This window comes from Amphiura filiformis, chromosome 13 (genome assembly GCF_039555335.1).
Source record: "Amphiura filiformis chromosome 13, Afil_fr2py, whole genome shotgun sequence".
Classification (NCBI taxonomy): Eukaryota; Metazoa; Echinodermata; class Ophiuroidea; order Amphilepidida; family Amphiuridae; genus Amphiura; species Amphiura filiformis.
In genome coordinates, this window is record NC_092640.1 from 36,625,167 (window position 1) to 36,641,085 (window position 15,919).

General features: G+C 37.1%; 1 protein-coding gene across 1 annotated transcript in view; it reads right to left on the reverse strand.

Moving 5' to 3' along the window:
* LOC140168290 (membrane metallo-endopeptidase-like 1) overlaps nt 1-15,919 on the reverse strand; it is a 46,266-nt gene that overhangs the window by 23,699 nt on the left and 6,648 nt on the right. Inside the window, exons 2-7 of the mRNA XM_072191644.1 lie at nt 13,812-13,966; nt 13,172-13,237; nt 10,932-11,093; nt 8,923-9,006; nt 6,250-6,467; nt 488-550 (exon numbers count right to left, since the gene is read on the reverse strand). Coding sequence (XP_072047745.1) covers nt 488-550; nt 6,250-6,467; nt 8,923-9,006; nt 10,932-11,093; nt 13,172-13,237; nt 13,812-13,899 — 681 coding nt within the window. The 5' untranslated portion in view covers nt 13,900-13,966. The remainder of the gene's footprint in view (nt 1-487; nt 551-6,249; nt 6,468-8,922; nt 9,007-10,931; nt 11,094-13,171; nt 13,238-13,811; nt 13,967-15,919) is intronic.

Here is a 15,919-nt window from a genome sequence, read left to right on the forward strand (position 1 = left end):
TGCACTGCCCTTAGTGCCAGTCAAAACTGAGAGTGTTTAGGTGATGGGTCACATTGTAAGGTTGAAAACACGCTGCGTTACAATCGGACCACACCCAACTTTACGGAGCATCTCCTCCCAATAATAAAAACTAACAAATATAAACATGTTACGTTAATGCTACTATATGCTTCGTTAAGATTGTGGATAAATGCAAATACTTGTGTTTAATTAAATAAACGTGTATGTGTTATACGATACTCAGTGGCATAGCCAGGTCTTTGGAACTGGGGGATGGGGAGGAGGGGAGTGGCACACCATTTTTTTCACCACAGACCGTCTTGTAACTTTACTTCTTGAAGTCACATTGGATTCAATGTGGTGTCATAATGGGCAGGATTAAATAGTGCATCTACTGCAAAACCAAATTTACTCCAATATTGTTCAGTTTGGAAATTGTGATTATTTGTCCAAGTGTAAGGATACTTTATTGGCGCAGTATACTTACATGTGCATATTGTTCTACGAGGTAGTAGTCCCTGCTCTTCATTCCTAGCGATGGCTGATCGATCTAGTGTCATAAATATGATAAAAATAAAAGATAATAAATTAACCACATCTCAAACATATGTCTTATCATCAGGTGCTTTGTAATAGGGGCACCCTTCGTTTTTCGACACTGCACTTGTTCGACATGATAATACTATCCCTATAATTGAAGACCGAATTAAAAAGACCAATTTGCGTATGGCGTCCTGTCAACTAGACCAAAAATGCCGTACCACTCAACTAGTCACTCCAAGGTAACAGATGGAGAAGATACCAACACTTAAAGAATGAGTGTAAACAGTGGACTTCGGTTGTATATATAAATGCGCATATATAAATGCGCACGTGACATCTACAAGTCGCCATACCGTATTAAACGATATAAGGTACCCGGATGTACATAAACTCCCCGTGCAAAAGTCTAGGGGAAATGACAGGTCGCAAGGAAAATTGCTTTTGCAAAATAGTGGCATTGATTGCAAAGGGTAAAATAACTTGACCCGAAAGATAAACTCTTTATTAACGTTTTCCATCACGGAAAAAAAAAAATTAACTACGGAAAAGCTAGATATAGCTGATTTACAAACTTATATTTCATAATTTCCGTGCTAAATGGGCGTGCCAATTGGCCATATCTATGACGTAGTGCTGGTTTCATACTATCATGCTGCTTGCCGCCGAGCGGCGTGACACACGCGCATTGTAGACAAACAGACACAATCAAGACTTGTGAATGGCTGATAAGTCATGCCTCTTGTCGCAACGGCATGAAAGTATGAAAGGGGACATGATTGGCTTTAAGGTCAGAACTGTGCAGGCGGCGGATGACATGATCGAGCCGGCAACTTGTGAAACCGCCCGGCCGTATGGCATTTTCCAATATAGTCGGTTAATTTTGTGGGGTTCGTTATATCGAACCCCAACGGTTTGTATTTATATTATTTATCAACATATGCCTATTTGTTTGTGATATTTCAAGCGTTTTAAAATTTCAAAATAATCCCATTCAATTACACGGTTGACGATGAAAATTTACTGAATTAGAGAATGCAATGCGGCCACCACCTGGAACTGTGGTCGCAATTTCAGTGATTGACAGTGAGGTAACACGAACATGGCACTGGCCATCTGGTCACGTGCGCATTTATATATGCGCATTTATATATACAACCGAAGTCCACTGGTAAAATAAATCCTTGAATAGGTCTTAAAAACACATCCAAAAATAGTGGCATATAACTTTAGAGCTAGATATATCCTATAAAAGTAATTTTTTTTTATTTAGGTTGCAAATAAATAGTTAAGTCCTTTATCTTCAATTTCAAATGGAATCGGTCCACTGAGAGATAATATTGGAGGAGTACTGACTATGTTATTAGTAGCATATCCTTCAAACGCAAATTTCTGGGAAACGTATTTTGTCTTTGTCCTGTACGTACGCCACTATGTGTTGCGACCGACGAATTGATGTGAAATGTTTGTAGTAACATAAATAGATTTTATCTGTATGTAACTTTCAAAAGAAATAAAGACACGTACAAAACTAAACGTCACTATGGAAACACGCAAAACTCAATACGACACGTCGTCGATCGCCGTGTAATCCCGGTGGCGTTACTTTTCGTTGGATCCATTCCATGGTGGCGTATCGTGTCCGATACGCTAATGTAGTGAGGTGTTACGCTACTATGACTTGTAACATTGTTAGTCCAGGCCCTAGCTAGAACCCGGCCTACACCGGATAGGGCAGAGATTTTGACACTTGATTTGGGTTATTGGACCTTTGAGGTTAAAGAATCACGGAGGTGCTTTTGCGAAAGCGGCTGCGAATTCGAGAGTCCAAGATGGCCGCCGGCGGCCATTTTGAAAATTTTAAATTTTAGTTTTCACTCAATATTCATGTGTAATACATCATTCTATAGGTTTTTGCATACAAGGAATCAATTTCTGACATTATTTTTATGATTGAAGGTCAGTATAACATGTTTACATTCAAAATGGCCGCCAAATGGTTGCCAAAAGATGGGGTTTTCATTCAAATGCATTTAGAATTCAATATTTTAACTTATTTGATGTTAAAAATAACCATGGGATGCTGATATTATGGTGACAACAAAGCATAAGTCGTCTATGTCATTTCTATCATCTCCTGGATATGTTTAAAAATCAAAATGGCTGCCAAAATGGCTGCCAAAATAGTCTTTTTTCATTAAAATGTGTTACAGGAGTATTATAAAGTACCAGATTTACAATGAAATGGTGCCAAACATTGTGTTCTTTTGTATTCAAAGTATCCCTCTGGTAAAGGGGTAACAATATGACATCGGCATCAATTAATATTATCTCATATGGGCATGTAAACATTCAAAATGGCCGCCAAAATGGCTGCAAAACATGATTTTTTCATTAAAATGGTATTTAAAACAGCATTTTAATAGATGTTGTGTTAAATATTTCCATGGAACGCTGATATAATGTTAAAGGGATATTTCTATCCCAATTTCTTCCTGCTCATGTGTTTTTACATTCATAAAAGAATCTTAAATCCTAAATTTCATGCAAATCGGACATTCCGTTGGCGAATTATGGACTATAACATACCGTATATTTCAATGGTCCATAGGATTGTGTGTTATACTTTCGTTGGCGACAGAATAAAATTCAAAATCGAACATGTTGGCCGGTTTCTCTGGAAAGGGAATATATTTGCAAGATTCCTCTTGCACATGATCATTATGCACCTAGTATATAAGGGGTCCCGTTGGTATGAGCATGCCGGCAGAATCATTTTACGACAGAATGTTAACCATATGCCATGAAGCTGAAAAAATGACATCTCCTGTAAAAAACTGGTATCTTGAAAGTTGGGGTAACAGTCATTTAAAAGAATATAATATACTCTTTTAAATGACTGTTACACCAACATCCAAAATATTATTTTGGTGGCCAAGTTGAATTTTAAACATGCCCAATTACCCATAAGTCCAGGCTGTTTTCCTATTACTGCTATGCTATAATGATTATGTGGGAAAATACTCTCCTTTTATGGCACCATCCCCTTAAAAACCAGATACCTAGTGTCGCTGTAACAGATTTTGATGAAAAATAATATTTTGGTGGCCATTTTGGGAGTCACTTTTATTTCTTTGAACTTACCCATGGGATAATTTTGAATGACATATTTTACGTTACCCTTCTGCCACAAAGATATTTTTGGATCTCGAAGAAAGCACTCATGTGGCACCATTTCCTTAAAAAATCAGATAAATTACATGTTGTTGAGACATAATATTATCAATTTAAAAACTACTTGCATGGTCATTTTGGAGAAAAAAAGAAAGGAAAGAAAGCACTATTGTTGCACATAATACATTATGTAAATTGTAATTTGCTGGAAGGTATGGGTCTTGCTTAAAATGCCATATAGTTGAAAGCTTTCCATCCTGTTTCTGTTTTGCGGAATTTGATGGAAAACAAAAAATAGACTATGGGGCAGGTTGGCCCACTTGTGCTGGGGCAGGTTGCCCCCATTGTGTTTATGGGCAAGAGTTATGCATACTTTCTCCATTTTCACCCATTTTGTGTCAAATGAAGCAAAATACAATTTACACACCAACACTAGTCAGTTCCATGGATAAAATTGTTCAAAGGCGGAGTATAGTACAAAAAAATCTATATTGTTGTCCTATTTGAGCACTTTTTGACTGGAAATAGCAATATTTCAATATCATATTTCTTTATAATTGGGAATTTGTACATAAAAAGTAATTCATCACTCAGAATAGTTAATAATGAACAAAAAGTCAATTACAATTGTTATCCACAGCCTTTCAGTTTTTCGTTATGGGTTTTATAAGATGATTGGTTAACGTTATTTCCTTGATTTTAGCTATTTCCTCAAGAATGACCCATGATGGCGCAAAATGAATTTTATTTTTTGATTATCTTGGAACTATGATAGGTGATATCTTACTGCAGTTGTAACTTTAGAATGTTTTATTGGAAAGAAATATGGCAATAACACACGGTTGTGCATAGAGGGCCAACCTGCCCCGTTTGGTGGGCCAACCTGCCCCGGCCTGGTTAATTTTCTTTTCGCTCTCTCCTACAACTACTATAACTTTTGTATAAGTCACAGAGCCATATAAATTTGTTAGCATTTACCTAGAGTAAACAGCTCTCAAGTATCAAATTGAGAGCCTCCTAACCCACAAACTGAGCTCTCCAGATAAGTGGGGAAAAAGGGGCCAACCTGCCCCGGTCTCCTTACTAGGTGCATAATGATCATGTGCAAAGGAATCTTGCAAATTTATCTTATAAATTTATAATTTATATCTAGAGAAACGGGCCGAAATGTTCGATTTTGAATTTCATTCTGTCGACAACGAAAGTATCACACACAATCCTATGGACCATTGAAATATATGTTATAGCCCATAATTCGCCAACTGAATGTCCGATTTGCATGAAAATTTGGGTTTAGGTTTCTTTCATGAATGTAAAAACACATGAGCAGGAAGAAATTTGGATAGAAATACTCCTTTAACATTATATCAGCGTTCAATGAAAATATTTAACACAACATCTATTAAAATGCTGTTTTAAATATCATTTTAATGAAAAAATCATGTTTTTGCAGCCATTTTGGCGGCCATTTTGAATGTTTACATGCCCATGAGATCATATTAATTGATGCTGATGTCATATTGTTACCCCTTTACCAGAGAGATACTTTGAATACAAAAGAACACAATGTTTGGCACCATTTCATTGTAAATCTGGTACTTCATAATACTCCTGTAACACATTTTAATGAAAAAAAGACGATTTTGGCGGCCATTTTGGCAGCCATTTTGATTTTTAAACATATCCAGGAGATGATAGAAATGACATAGACAACTTACCATAATATCAGCAACCCATGGTTATTTTTAACATCAAATAAGTTAAAATATTGAATTCTAAATACATTTTAATGAAAACCCCATCTTTTGGCAACCATTTGGCGGCCATTTTGAATGTAAACATGTTATACTGACCTTCAATCATAAAAATAATGTCAGAAATTGATTCCTTGTATGCAGAAACCTATAGAATGATGTATTACACATGAATATTGAGTGAAAACTAAAATTTACAATTTTCAAAATGGCCGCCGGCGGCCATCTTGGATTTCTCGAATTCGCAGCCGCTTTCGCAAAAGCACCTCTGTGATTCGTTAACCTCAAAGGTCCAATAACCCAAATCAAGTGTCAAAATCTCTGCCCTATCCGGTGTAGGCCGGGTTCTAGCTAGGGCCAGGACTATTCTGCCGATATGAAAAACACAGAATTTCACTTTGTAACGATCAATATACATAATTGATTATTAATAATTTGATTTAGAGTGCTGAGACCTAGCAAAATGATAGAGAACATCATTTTTTTAAAACAATGACCAAAAACCACTACACGCCACTATGAAATGAAGCCGACGATCTGGTTTTCGTTAGTATACGTGAGAATCACAACGATGTCGTTGAAGAAATAGGGCGCTTTGCATGGAATGTTTGACATACAGAGTTAGAATTAATCATGAAACCTAAACTTGTAATGTTTTATACCATTATTTATCTAGTATTAGTAAATACTGCAGTTTGGTTCTTCTAAAATCTTTTTGCTCCGTTTGTTCCTTAAAACAGCGAATAAAATCAATTAAGATAGAAATCAAACTTTATCTTACAAATAATACATATCGTGTCGAATCTTTTTTATCTACTGCAACAAACGATCCAACGATGACGTCATTGTTGTATTCCCCTGATAAACGACCCATTAAAGCTTCAAAATCGTAATCAGTCTCGTTCCAAAAACCACCTTTAGTATCTCCTAGAACGGGCCAGCCTCCAAGATCGTGTAGTAGATTACGGAGTGGCTCATCATCACGCTCATCGATGATCTCTGTGTCATTAACAAAATTATAATATAACAGAAGTTTATTTGTTTAAAGATAATTTGTGATTTTAACATCTTCTTTTCCCAGTATGGATGGATTATAGACGAATCTCAATTCACGCATTCCTACACCTCACTGGCAGCCATAACCGGGTCCCCGTTGGCTACAATGCACCCAAAATGTGAAATGATTCGGCCGTGCCGGGAATTTTAAACTGCATTCAATCGCCCGTTTTACACCTGCGGCGAAAACACACGTAGTGAAAAGAATTATGAAAGTTTACAACACAATCGAATTCCCGTCGGCAAAACATACAGCTTCTACATAGTCCATTGCCTTTTACGTGCGGTACAAAGAAAATTAAGCCATATACCATATCAAGCGCTATTTCAAATGGATGTATAGTACTTGCGAACAAAAAGACTATGTATGAATAGATGCGACGGGATTACCTGCGGAATTATCTCTATTTTATATGTTATGCTATTAACCCTCCTCGTCATTGCATCTTCTCTAGACTTTAGGCAGCTTTTATTCGTGGTCAAAACACCAGTTTGGTGCAGCGGGGACCCAGTAATAGCCGACCAAATCCTGACCATGACTTGATTGGTGAAATTCATCTATAGCCACCACTTCCACCCAAACTGATATAACAAATGTCGGAACGACTTTTGTATTTACCATTGTGACCGTCTTTAGCTGCATTGTGTTGAACATTAAAGTCTACCAGAAAGGTTAGAATGAACAAGGGCCATGGTCATAGTGGTGGTATATCATTCGTAAAAGGTTATATAATAGGTTGTCAAAAAGCATTTAAATGTCGGGTTATATAAAGGGTATACAAAGGGTATAAAACATAACATAACATTCATAACATTAAAAAACATTTTTGATAAATTACAATAAATATTTTAAAGCCTTAATGTACGATCTTTTTTCAGAATACCTTTATTTGTTTCAAAACCGATTTTTTTGTAATACTTACACATGTTCCAACTTAAATCTATGAGCAAACTGTCAAATTCGACCTATTTGTAGTAAAACGCGATGATTTTCTGTTACTCCGACATATTATCATAATTTTTAGATTATGATAATATGTCAGAACGATCTCGCAAATCGTAGTCTCCTACGAAACCAGTTTGATTACGCTCCCTCCACACGTGGAGGGAGCGTAACCAAACTGGCTGCGTAGGAGACTAACTCTGAGGCCGCACTCGCCGTCCTAATCCAAATAGTGCGAGATATTTCGGGTGATAGAGGTGAAGTTTATGATTTTGTTTCTTTGCAAATTCCCAATGTTTTTCGCGTCCAAATGCATTGGGAACTTTCATAATGATTGCATATTATTATTTCGGAAGAAAAAAAGAAACATTTTAAATGATCGTACATTAAGGCTTTAACATAATGTTATTTAGGTGTTGACAAAATAGTTGGCTAAAAAGTTTACAATAACATTTTGAAAACATTAAAAAAATTGTTATAGTTTTGTTTTCATACAAAACGTTTTAAAACGTTTTCATGACTTTCATATAACCCGACACTTCATGTTATTAAGACGTTTTTACCGAAACCAAAAGTCCAAATGAAACTTGTTTAAAACGTTTTTTAAAACGTTTTTGTGTTTGCTGGGTCATCACTTCACACTTCCTGTGAACCGGGGTGAGTTCTGGCATTGCTCGTATGAACTCTCCCCCTCCTGATGATGCGGAGGTATCGTCTGAAAAAGCAATAGCTCTCGAAAACAATATTGTTGAAATATTACTCAGCAAATTTGCATAAATATCCGCCAATACAAGATAAAACTATTTGCCCAGCCTGACGAATCATGTAAATTAAGGGAGAGAGAAGGTGAGATCAAATTAAGATAGAAGTACACCATATCTCCCGAAACTGTTTAGAGTGCACACCAATAAATACAAGTCTCCTACACTCTGGGAGGAAAAATCAGTGTTTCAAACGAGGAAAGGTGTAATATTACTAAATTTACATTAAAAACACTTAAAACCCACTATTAGGCCCTGAATCATATGTATTCCTCATGTAGGCCTGGGAAATAGATTGGTTGTGAAAAATGATCATGATCCGACTTTTTATGACGATTTGGCTAAACTTGTGTTACATTTCAGAAACACCAAGCTATTTGTGAGGTGTCCTACGCTGTATGGGATATAGGGTGATCTAGTCGGCGTTTTTCTGGAAAAAATGCCGGACTCCGTATAAAATTTCTACAACGGATGTCTTCGTCTGACCTTCAAGTTGCAGAAAGGATACGTTTCGAAGAGCTGAGTAGCTCGGAAGGGAAGAAAATAACGTTTTCCCGTGCCATATTTGTACAGAAAATCAATGGAGGCTATTTACTGGTGTGCACCCTTAAAACTTTCGGAGGAAAAAAAAACCTCGGCATTTGGTATGATAGCAAAATATCGCTAGCCATCATAACAGACGGCATTGTCTTACCTAGATCCATACATGAAGAATAAAAGTCCTTCACTTTTGTTATAGCGGTTATATCATCATTAGACTTTTCTATCTCAAATAGTTCTGAAAAATATGATAGAGTACATTTTATTCGTATACGCTGGCGAAGTTACGTAATTAATCGGATTAATTACCATAGCAATAGGTGAAAACAATTTTGAACATATCGCGCTGCACTACAAGCAGGTTACACTCATCACCTGTGTATGTCTACAATTATAGATTGAATACAATACTTGTCTTTTCAAAGATACTAATCTTACAGGTGCAAGTGATCAGCATGATATGGTTCAATGCAGAGGTACCGCGTGAACATATCAGTGCAGCGCGGTATATTCAAAAATTGTTTTCACCTATTGCTATGGTAGTTAATCCGATTATTACGTAACTTCGCCAGCGTATAACATGTAATATCAAAAACAGATTAAGGGATCTGGAATGAGCGTTTTGAGGGTTTCGACAGTATTGTTTGTGGGACATTAGAGCACATCAGACATATCGAATTGCATTCTGAATACGAAGAATGTCTTTCTGATATCAAATAATTTTCATTTTTTGAAATTCACGATATGATACAAATTTTATGACAACCTATTAAAATTTGATATTTTTCACATTTTTGATATATAACAGTCCTCGAAGTAGATTTTATAAATCTAATGATATATTCTTAAAGTGTATGTAGCTGGGAGCAAAAGCCGACGATCAATTGAAAAATTTGACCTTTCATATTGAAGAGATGGATTTTTTCCCAAAAAGATCATGGCTTTTCATCCAATCTACATACACTTTAAGTATAAATCATCAGATTTACTTCGAGTACTGTTAAATATCAAAAATATCAATTTTTAATCATTTGCCATAAAATATGTATTACATTGCGAATTTCACAAAATCAAAATATCAGAAGGAAATTCCTCGTATTCAGAATGCAATTTGATATGGCAGATGTGCTCTAATGTCCCACAATAAATACTGTCCAAACGTTCATATCCCTTCCCTTAACATATTGACTGAAGCATTTGCGAGATATCCATTCAATACAATAACTGGGTGGCGTTATGACTATACATGTATACAAGTTGTGAGAGAGAATTTGGACCCAATAATGCACGTGCGCTGATCTGTTGATGAGTAAGTCAGTGAATTATTGAGTCAAATTTCTCAAGCAACATGCATTTAAAGGATGTCTCCGGCAATCACAATATTATGCCTTATATTTAGAAAAAATAATTATCAAGCACGAATCACATGCAAACTCATATTGACCATAAAAATGAATCAAAATAGCTGGCTATTAACACGGGATATTCAAAATTCCCGTGCTGGAATAGTCTAGTGCAATGACGTCATGATTACTTGTGCTCAATTGTTGTCAGCCTTCATTGTATTACTGGGACTTCATCAGAGACAAGAATGCCAAAAGAGATCGGAAGCATAATAGCCCATTCATCGCTGTGTGCAACGTCCGGTTAGACATTGTTATTTAAATAACATGCTTCACTTGACCGATCGCCAATTCATTTCCGCTTCAGTAACTAAATGTACCTAATGCGCATGAGCAGCCCAATTGGACGGTTGCGACCTTCAAAATGACCTTGCTTGGGTCACTCGCCGCACAGATCAAACAAAGTTGATAGGATGGACGATGCGTATGTGAATTGGGAACAAACTTGTGCTTTAAACTACATTATCGAGACCTACATTATGATTTTTAACAATTGCAATGCATTAAGGAAATAATACACCATGTCATGGGTAACTTTAAATTTACCTACGTTTTTCCATTAATTTGTAGGTTTTTTTAAACCAAAAATGTCCCTTTTTTATGGATTCGCCAGATTTTGTCTGAGACAAGAATACCAAATTAAAAGGTGTCATTTCTTTAAACTCGATTTTAAACTTTTAAAAGTTGTTAATTCGCAGTGCCCACCTCACGCCACTATGGAATGAAATCGACTATTTGTGTATAATAACTTTGATCTTACCTTTCAAGACGACTTGGACCTCTTCTATAAGAACCGAAAAGGTACTGTAGCTGGAACGGTCTTCTGGAATAACAGTTCTCTTCAACCATCCACCACAGGCGAACTCATAGAAATTTTCACACGGGTCTATTGAAGAATCGATGTTTTGAACCATTTTGCCAGCTAAGGAAAGATAGATGTATTTTATTTATTTATTATTTATTCACAAAAAATACAAATGAATAAAAATACAATATATAAAAAGAAGGGAGAGCAATGGTTTACATGATTTACATGAGAGAAGGAGACGGAAGACGAAAGGGTTCAAAAACAAGATACAGGAAAAAGATGAAAGGATAATTAAAAAGAAATGGGGGGAACAAAACAAAAATTAGAAGAAAGATGGTGAAAGAACCGGGAATGCACTCTTATTTCAGACGTTAAGATTACGCTGTTTATGACAATTAGTTTACATTTTTAAGTGATTTCTGTTTTCAGATGGAAGGGTTTGGAAAACGATTATCTTATAATTCTCTTATTATCTATGCACTGTTTCCGCCTCGATACACCATAAAGCTGGATATTATGGGTTCATTATAGCTATAGAGTTTGGTAACATTGGAATTGACATACGTACCGTACGTATTGCCAGTACTATACTATACGTGTATTAATCAGTGTATAACAGCTATGCATAGTGTTATGTGCGCCCCACAATATTCCATAACATTCATTAAAAGTATTAAAATGTATTTTGTCATCAAACATTAATTTTCACTTGTTTTGATATTTATCTCCATTTGTTTGTGCATGGAATATTCTAGAAGGTTAATGATTAAAGTGATCAAGAAATTCATATGTGGAGAAAGTTCTAGCAACAATTAGATCATACTCTAATGATCATGATTAGAGATTACCACAGTAGTAGTAAAGTGCTGGCACTGTGCCAAAAATCAGTGTGCAGTGTCTGATTGGTTTGTGTTGAGGTAATGTGCTATTTTTAGAACTATGTGTACAGAGTAATTGATCTGATTGGCTTGTGGTGATTTTATGCACTATTTTGGGAATTGAGGTAATGTAATATGCCATATATGGGATGATTAAATGATGTAATTTATGCAGATTATTCTAGAATCACAAGAAATAGTATAAAAGCCTGGAGGTTGAATGATCGGGGCAGCAGTCTTGAGGTGTAAGAGGAAACTCTGTGAAACTTCTGTTAGCCAGTATTGGTACAAAGTTACCATTGAAGTCTTCAAACTTCGGTTCGCGGTTCTTGTGTGTGTGTGTTGGAGAGAATTCTTTACGCCAAAGGCGGTAGTGAAAGCCAATAGTGCTTTATTGTTTGTCGACTCAAAGAAGTGACTGACTGAAGTATCTCCATCACCGAACTGTGATATTTTGCTGGACTAGCATAGAGTGTTATCTGTCTGTCAAGTGGAGGAGAAAGCTTGCTCAAGAGATCTCCGAGAGAGGAGCTTAAGGTCAACATAGAAGACCATTTGGAGAACACTAGCAGAGTAGCTAGAGTAGTGAACGTATAGTCATCAGGACTTTGGACTGAGATTGTGGTAGATAGGATCGCGGACATTGCCGGATCTTGGATCAAGAATTGAGACCATCAACGGAATCTCATCTGAAAGCCAGCCAATCTAGATATCCAGGCTTAGCTAAGTAACCATAGCATAAAGAAAGAGTTATTGTAAATTAAGTAATTGTTGTAACATTGTAAGGATTTATAAGGATTGATTGATAGCCATACTGCACTAATTAATAAATAATCATAAGTGATTTAAGTAATAAACAGTGTGTTTGAGTGTTTGGTGTTGCGTGAACCCGAAGCAGGTGATTTTGGCCTGGGTCATTTTGGTGACCATAACAATAGTGGGCTGAAGGACATCCGACTAAGGCTAATGCCATTAGCCTGTGACTGACCTCTGTACGGTCAGCGAGTATACATTCGCTATTGTCATCTGCTTATAGACTGCCTCTACTATAGTCTCCTACACAGCCAGTTTGTGTCAGTCGGTCTGACACTCGTCGATCCTGTATGATCGTGCTAGCCACATACAGTCTGGTCCGAGACTACCTCCACGAGGGTCTATCTCTGCGCTATTTAAAATCTTGAATTTTGGTCACTTTTTCAGCTCAAGACGCAAGCTACTCTCTCAAAGCGCAAACTAACGACTATCATATCTGTTCAAAATATATATTCAAGTGCAAGAAACCACATCTGGTTTCTTTATACGAAAGAAGGTTACCTGTTGCTATACAATGCGACGTGCTACATATCTCGGGTTCAGCAGGCTCATGTACGGCTAGAACAACTGGAAAAAAGACATGATAAGGGATGAACCATTAGTTTCTCACCTACTAATTCCCTAAACAAAACAACAAAAAAGTCTACTGTTACTAACAAAAAAAAGTCAAAACAACATTTTTGACGTGGCAAATAAAATCTCCCCCTGGATGCGTGCCTAATGTGAGATCAGAATTTGTTAGGATTTCCCCCATACTGAGGAAAATGAGAAAACTATTTACTGCCCTTATATAATCTGTGACGAGAACGGAATTAGCCTTTTTGAGATAATGGCGGACACAATAGGATGGCGCTGCACGAAGTGGGTAAAGTCTTTTGAATTTGCCGGGTTTACCCAAGACTGCCCTCCTTTTGTGTAAGCTACAGAATTGTAGTACCCGTACCCGTACTCGTAACCGTATCCGTACTCGAGTCCCAATTTCCGCACCCGTACTCGTACCCATGGCTTCGGACCCGTACCCGTACTCATGGACTGGGACCCGTATCCGTACCTGTAGTACACGAGCCAGATTTAATTAGATTAATATTCAAGCAACTTCCCCTTTGACATTATTTCCCATTTATGTACCGGAAGTACTTACTTATACCAATTAACATTCCTACGACAGCCAACAATAACACGGCGCTCAGCACCTTCCAAAATGTGAGAGGTTTCTTCAGTTCCGCCATGTGGAATTGTGTTTTAGTTTCAGTAGTTACCACAATGGAACTAATTCGAGACAGATTTTATGTCCCCCTGCAAATAAAAAAAAATCAAGAATGTACAAATAACTTGTCGCATGTCATATTTTTAGCATTGTTCCGAATAAATACTTCCGATAAATTTCAGAATTTACAGTCATGAGCAAAGTAAAATAGTGATTTAGAGGCTGTGTGATACACTTGTGTGAAAAAAAGTACATTTATGAGCGTAAAATAATTCCTCCACTTCTCTCAAAATGTGGTTGAGACTAATTATATTGACGATATGGATTTTTTCCCCAAAAGACCAATTTTTTTTTTGGTGTTCAATACGAAAGGTTACAATTTTCAATTGTACAATATTTACTATATTTTATAAAAACTCATATGAAAGGGCTCAACGATTCAATAGAAACAAAATAAGAGCACTAGAAATACCCCAAAATAATTAGCAAAAATCCGAGATGGCCGCTATATTTCATGCGTTTTACGTTAAATGCCATAACTTTTGAACCAATAGACATAGGAAGATGCTTTTGATGACTAACCATATGTTTTGGCATATGAAGATTCCAATAATAACAAGATATTTACGATTCGGACACTTTTACTGCTGCCATTAGAACATCCACCCACTTCTAATTGGTTATAAGTATATTAAATATTGTTCTTTGAATTGTATTTATCATGTTTTTGTATGCCCTTTGCGCCTCCATGGAAATATGAAAAGCACATTTTAAATGCTATTTAACGTAAGGAACTGTATGAATCAGTGGTGTCAACGTTACTGATTAATTGTTCCTAAATGATCTTCCTAAATTGTTCCTTCAATGATCTGATTATTTGTTCCTAAATGGTCTTCCTAAATTGTTCCTTCAATTATCTTCTAGATCTTCACAAATCATTGGTATGGTGGTGTAATGTTCAGAGGACGTCGCCTTCATTTGCAAAGTTCGGTACAGACCACATTGTTTTCTCTGCATGATCACCTTCCCGAACACTTTGATTTCTGGCAGTTACATCTGACGAGATGCAGCAATGAGACCGGAGCTGGAGCAACCTGAGAAAGAACCGTCAGTAGCTTGTTGTCTAGGTTTCGCCACCCCAAGGTCTGAGGGTCAAGACAATTTGGGTTCAATACCATTTATATCCCGGCGCCAGATATCAGTATGGATATGGGCACGGCGTGTATGTTCAAGCCATGGTCCCTGAGTCTGTGGAAGCTTGTCAACTCCTTGTTCACCTTTGAGTTGCTTGAACAAAAACAATCTGAGCATCTTTGCTTGCCCAATGCGGACTCCACTTAGACAGAGAAGAGAGCGAAGAAACTATTCATATCCACATAGAACTTTATCGGATGGTTCATCTTCTTCGCCAAGATCAGCCAGTGTATCGCGAAATTACGAGACTTGCATTCGGGAAAGTTGCAAAGCATCCCTTCTTGGGTGCCAAGATGTGGTGTTCTTCGTAGAGCCCAAAGTAGCACACCCGTGTCTTGTGAATATATGTGAACTTTCATCCTGTCATGCCTGTTGCTTGCAACTTCTACAGCATGATAAATCGTAGGGGTGTCCGCCTCTTCCTGTGTGCTGACACTGTGGTCATTGTTTCACATTTATAATTCGTCATGACCTCCTGCCATGTTGCAGTCACCTTGTCGTTACTGTAGATGAGCTGATGGGAAAGGTAGAGAGTTAGCAAATCCTTTGCTGCTGGTGAGAAACATCTGTTTGTCTTTTGATACCTGTTGAGTCGTGAACGATGTAGGATTTAGTTCCCGCATCTCGCCTTTTCCGTCATTCTCTAGATAGTTCCTTGAATCCTTCAGTGATGCTTTCTTAGTGTAATTGTTAAATATAACTCGCACTTGACAATATCCTCAAGCCTTTGAGTCAGTGAGTTTGACGAAGGATGCTGCAAGCCTGGGGTTGCAAGCTCTTTGCAAGTTTTGAAATTCATGACTGCCATCACTTCCTGCATAGCTTACTACTCCCATTCCATCACTACG